This window comes from Hetaerina americana, unplaced genomic scaffold (genome assembly GCF_022747635.1).
Source record: "Hetaerina americana unplaced genomic scaffold, ioHetAmer1.1.p SCAF_10, whole genome shotgun sequence".
Lineage (NCBI taxonomy): Eukaryota > Metazoa > Arthropoda > Insecta > Odonata > Calopterygidae > Hetaerina > Hetaerina americana.
Window position 1 is genome coordinate 7,460,546 of NW_027286070.1, and position 6,000 is coordinate 7,466,545.

The following is a 6,000-nucleotide window of genomic DNA, read 5'->3' on the forward strand; positions in this document are numbered from 1 at the left end:
TATTTTAACATAGTCTTTCTAAATTTTTTTTAGATTTTCATTTAGATTTTTTACCCTTTTCAACATTTATTCAAACCTTGCCATTTGAGCTTCATTGCTGATGGAATATGTTTAAATTTTATCTATGAGGTCTGTTTAAAAGGTTCCCGAACTTCTTGAATAATGTGCCTCCAGTTAATTATGTCGCAATCTGCTTGGAGGCTTTAGGTCCTCGGAAATTTTGCAAATAATTGCCTTCAACAATTTAGTTGGTATCTTGTTTTCTTGATCATTCGTGGAGTGTGGCAAAAAATCAGATCTGCAGAAATGAGCTCGAAGGAGCAGTGTTGTGCTGTAAATCTGCAAATCCTTCGCAGAAACTTTTGAGTTGATTACCAAGGCTTATGGTGAGGATGCTATGTAATGTACAATGTGTTATGCGTGGTTTACTCGGTTCATAAAGGGGCGGCAATCAGTAGAAGACGATGAGAGTTGTGGAAGACCGTCACCATTGGCTGATGACCCACACACAAAGAAAGTGAACGATCTCATTTGTGCAAATCAACATTTGACTGTTAGGGAACTTGCTGAAGAGCGTGGCATCTTGATTGGTTTGTGTTATGAAATCCTGACTAAAAAACTGATGATGCATTAGGTGGCCACTAAATTTGTGCCCCGCCTGATGACAGCAGACCAGATATAACATTTGGTTCAAGTCTGTCAGGAACTGTTGATCAAGCTGAAGAGGATGAAACCATCTTGTCCAGGATCATAACAGGAGATGAGTCATGGGTTTATGGATCTCCAAACGAAATAAAAATGTAATCTTCACAAAGGATTGGTGAAACATCCTTCCACCCCAAAAAAGCTTGAGAAGTATGATTGAATGTCAAGGAGATTAAAAACCATAAACACAGTAATCAACCTTAAGGTTGTTTTGGTAGGTGATGATAGAGGTCACCCAGTACTAAGCAACGGCATGTGAAATCCACACATCAGTGTAGGGGGGCCAGTTCCTTTCTCTGTGCTGGTTATGGTTTCCCACGAAGATCTGGTACCCAAAAAATGACTTAGCTTGGGTGGAGCTGCAGGTACCCAGAGAGGCTTCCCCAGGAATCAAACCTGGGCCCTCCAGTCAGTAGTTGAACGCTTTGCCCCTGGTCTGCCGCGACCCACTGTCAAGGAGATGACTTTTTTTTCGATGCTGAGGGGGTTGTGCATCACCAATACCTCCCTAAAGGCTAGAAAGTCAGCACGGAGTGCCACCAAAACAGTCAAAAAGCCAAAAACAAAACCACTGTGCTTCCCTACTCACCCTACTCATCAGACCATATGACTTTTTCCTGTTCCCTGAACTAAAAACCCCTTTTAAAGGAAAAATACTTGCCACCATTCCAGAGATAGAGAAAAATTTGGCGGAGGAGCTTATGAGCTTTCCAGAAGAACTATTCCAGGACTGTTTCAAAAAGTGGGGGCACCATTAGGAAACAACATTGGCTATACGTTGTGAAGGAGACTACTTTGAAGGGTACCCTGACCCCAGACCATTTTTGGTCAACATGTTAGCAAATTGTTTTTTAAATAAAAAAAGGAGGGAAATGTTCGAACAGACCTCTTATCTCATTGAAGCAACATGAATGATACTAATTTTGGATTTTTTACAATGCCGAAATGGGACAGGTAGACCACTGGTTTAATTGAATCCAGATATCCACTACTAGCTGTGAATATTGTTAACTTTGCAAGAATATTTACTACCCATGAAAAAGGATCGTACCATTGTGCAAAATATTCAGGCATTACAACTGTCATTTATTTTTTATTAATTTGGATCTCCAGACGTGATACCGAAAGGACATGCTTTCAGTTGAGACATTCGACTATTTGAGGTATATGGTTAAAATAATTGATCCATCAAAATCTGCTATCAGTGTGGTCCATGAACCTTTAGGCCTTAATGTGGCCTTGGTGACTCAGATTGTAGCTAAATTTGTTTTTTAGATTCCCATTGGATTTATTCATCATGGAATGAATTAAATTGGTTTCTCTCCATAGATTTGTTTTCTCTCTCAAAATTCTGCACCCTGGGTTCATTATCAAGAAGTTTTGTATTATTGCCCTTCTCAGATAAACAAATATGTTCAGTATAGCCATAATGGCCATCGCAAAAAAAACATTGTTGCTATGTCCTTTCAATTTAAACTGGCGCCAATCGCATTCTTCTCATTTTTCAGTCTTCAAATAAATGTATTTAGGAGCGGGTAATCCCAAATCAATTCTTTTTGTTAACCATCATTTTGAGTTTATTTATTCCCCCGGTATAGGACATGAATCATTTAGTGTAAAATGGTTCAAAATAGAGAGGCAGGATTCATTCCATCACGTTCGTAGTTAAATGACCTCAGGGTTGCTATTTTGGTGAAACCACTCCCCATGTCGTGAGACAGGGCCGTAGGTGATGGCATATACCTAATCGCAACATTAATCAAAAGCCTAGAACGGCCGTCGCCGTCCAGTGAACCGGCCTTGACCTCTGCCCTCCTTCGCAGGTGCTTTGCTGGCCCTCGACCAGAGTCGCTTCGGCACCGCCTGGTCAGCGTCCCACGGCACCGGTGGCGACCTTGGCGGCACAACCGGGGTCCTCACCACCTCCATCGCGTCGTCGTGGTCCTCCGCCATCCCCAGCACCCTCACGTCGCAATTGACCTCCAGCACCAGCAACGCCGTGGTGCCCTTTACGCCGCGAGTCGGCGGTCTCGACCCAAACCACGCGTCGGTGCAGCCCATTGCCGTCGACGCCATACCCGACCTCCCGCGGCCCGAGCAGTGGCTCGGTAGCCTCACGGGAGCCGTGGCCGAGAACGGCGGACCGCAAGTAGAGGTCGGCGGGCCGCACGCGCCAACCCCGCCGCCCCCACCGCCTCCGCCGCCCCCTCCCCTCCGACAACACGTAGCGACTCAACAGGCGCAACCACCACCGCCCAGCAACTGCAGCAATGGCGTCAACAACAACGTGAACAGCAACAACAATTGCAGCAGTGGCACGCCCCGTCGGGCGCCGCACTTGTCGCACCTGCGCGCGCACTCCCTCGGCTCGGCGGAGACGTTCCTGGGCGCCCAGGGATCTGCCACGGCGTGGTGGAGCGGCAGCGGCGACGAGGGCCACGGGGGCCACGACCCCTTTGACGCTGAGTGGGCCGCCATCGCGGCGCGGAACCACCGGGCGGCCGCCGCTGCCGCCGCCGCTGTGACGTCGCAGGGCGGCGGCCCACTCGGAACCAACCCGTTCGCGCAGAATGTGGTCAAGGCATTCGAGGTGCAGATGTAGTGTGCACCCACCCACCCCTCCCTCCCTACTTTTACACTTCCGTTCTGCATGTCGTCACCACCCCCCCCCCCCCTGCCTTTTAGTGGCAGATGAGAATGGTGGTCACTCTTTCTGCTGGTATGCATAAATATATTTTTTTTAATCGGCAAATGTTTTTATTTTTGTGAGAGCCAAGTTTTGTGGTTATCCTCTACCCTGAAGTTCATGTATCTGCATTCTCCTTTGTCTATTTTCTTCTTGAAGGAAGAAGTATTGTCCATGTATTTTACTAACTTGAAAAGCTGCACTCTTATCTGCTTGTGACATTTATGTCAGGTGGTATCTGAGCAGTGGCCTATTTGAGTGATAAAGTGAGCTGCACTGTTGTGTAGTTTATGATTTGTTTTTTTATATATGTATACATATGAAATGATTTCCATTTTTAAAACAAATTAACATCAATATTTTTGCTTTAGAAATGAGATAACCAATGTCATATCATTCCTAATCTACTTTGCAGAGTGCTGTTGACTGTGTATAAGTGCATTGTGTACAGAGGAATAATGAAAAGTATTAGTAACATTGACGATAGGTTTGTGTTGCAATGGTGATGCTTTGAAGTTGCTTTTATAAGTGTATAAGAGCATGTGAGAGTTTAGAAGAGGTTATTTTTACTTTATAGATACCTATGTGTAGAGGACTGTCTGCAGTATGGTTGATTGTTGGTGTGTGTGTATGTGTGTAGATATACTGAATGGTTTCTTAATGACTGCAAAATAATTTTGTCAAGAGATAGTTGTTGATAAATTTTGTTGAGTAACTTATTAGATTTGCATTCCATGATTTGGAAGGAGCCAAAATCTTCCAATCAGGTGGAAGTCTGCAAGCGTTGGTGGCAGGGAACAAAGTACTTTCTCACTTTCCGCTGTGCAACTTTGCCAGGGGGAAGGTTGCAGTGTCTTTCTGATCATCTTTATTTAATGTTGGAAAACTCTTAGTGTCTTTTGTGATTAGCCAAAGTAAATGAAGCCACCTTCTTTCCTTTTGACCCTTGCTATGGCTTTCATTGGTTAGTCTCCTTACTTAAATTTCTTGCTAGTGCTGTTCATAGTGGCTGTTATTTCCTTGTAAATACACCTGTCATCATATCTTTCTCTTAGATTCTAAAATTTTGTAAATAGGCATCTTGGGAGTGAAGACATTTGGTTTCCAGTGTTGTCCCCCCACTGTTTGCATATACTTCCAGTGATCGTACACAGACGCACAGCAAGAGCATGCTCGGATAACAAATTGTTCAAAGCTCCTGATCTACTATGTATATCTTTAAAAGAATGCATGCATATATATATATATGTGTGTGCGTGTATGTGGATGTATATATACATATATACATATATATATATATATACATATATACATAAATATATATATATATATATATATATATATATATATATATATATATATATATATATATATATATATATATATATATATATGTATAAATTTATAAGAAGAAGCGAGATGGTGCTAGCCAACAAAAACACAGAGAAATAGATACAAATGGCACTCCCATGTATTCCAAATTTTTGGTGGCCAAAATACCTTCCTCTGGGGAAAGAAGGCACTCTTCCCCTTTCCCCAGATGAAGTGGTTTGGCCACTGAAAATTTGGAATATCTGAGAACGTCATTTGTATATGTTTCTCTATGTTCTGTTTGCCAGCGCTATCTCCCTTCTTCCTTTAAATTATTATTCACATCTGTGAGACTTTCTTACAAGAGATACTGTTATAAAATATATATATATATATATATATATATATATATATATATATATATATATATATGTACACACTCACACATATATTCATACACACGTGTGTATATGTACACACAAATATACAAATTATAACTGTGTGTGTAAGGTGTTGTGAGATTGTTTTAGTGATGTATTTTAACATAGGTAATGAGATAAATGTCAGCCAAAAAAGTTCTAGGGAGTATCCATTAAATCTTAACCTTTTTTCAGGAAAAATAACTGCTTTGGCCTCCATAATGTGTTGGGTGTATTGAACTGGATAGACTGACCTATGTATATAAATGCATATGTGTAATATATCAAAGTTTGTGCACTTACAAAACCTGTAGACTCACCTGTTATAGGGTAAAAAAATTGGTCTGTCTGTGATTTGGTGTAGAATGTCGAATGAAATTGACAATGATGATCATTATACAAAATGATCACGTGTTAACGTAGTGCTAGGCAGAAGTGTATGAAAGGGAGCGTGCTTATTCTGTTGGCTGAAAGGGCAGTGGCATAGATGCCATTTTGTCTGCTGTTGAAATTCTTTGGTGTGATCTTTATCAAGTGCATTGTTATTGGGTGAGGTTGTGGTTTGCGCCGAGTCTTCTGACTAATAATGCATTTCGCTCGCTCTCCGAGGTCTCCTGAAATAATTGAGTGAGAGTCATAGAAAGAAAATATATCCTGTGTATATATATGTATATATATATTATATATGTATGTATGCATGTATATATATATATATATATATATATATATATATATATATATATATTTATATATTTATATATATACATGTGTATGTATGTATATATATCTATAATGCTATAATGAGAGAATGCTAACTTACATGTCAGACCTTTTTGAAAAAATGACATAATAACATTAGGTTTCCAAATCCCTATGATT

General features: G+C 41.0%; 1 protein-coding gene across 9 annotated transcripts in view; it reads left to right on the plus strand.

Moving 5' to 3' along the window:
- The window catches only part of numb (NUMB endocytic adaptor protein), a 419,433-nt gene extending 414,755 nt beyond the window's left edge, over positions 1 to 4,678 (plus strand). For all 9 annotated transcript variants that reach the window (XM_071598371.1, XM_071598372.1, XM_071598365.1 and 6 more), the window contains one exon: positions 2,529 to 4,678. In XM_071598371.1, the coding sequence (XP_071454472.1) occupies positions 2,529 to 3,307 (779 nt within the window). In that variant the 3' untranslated portion in view covers positions 3,308 to 4,678. The remainder of the gene's footprint in view (positions 1 to 2,528) is intronic.
- Positions 4,679 to 6,000: the final 1,322 nt, after the last annotated feature.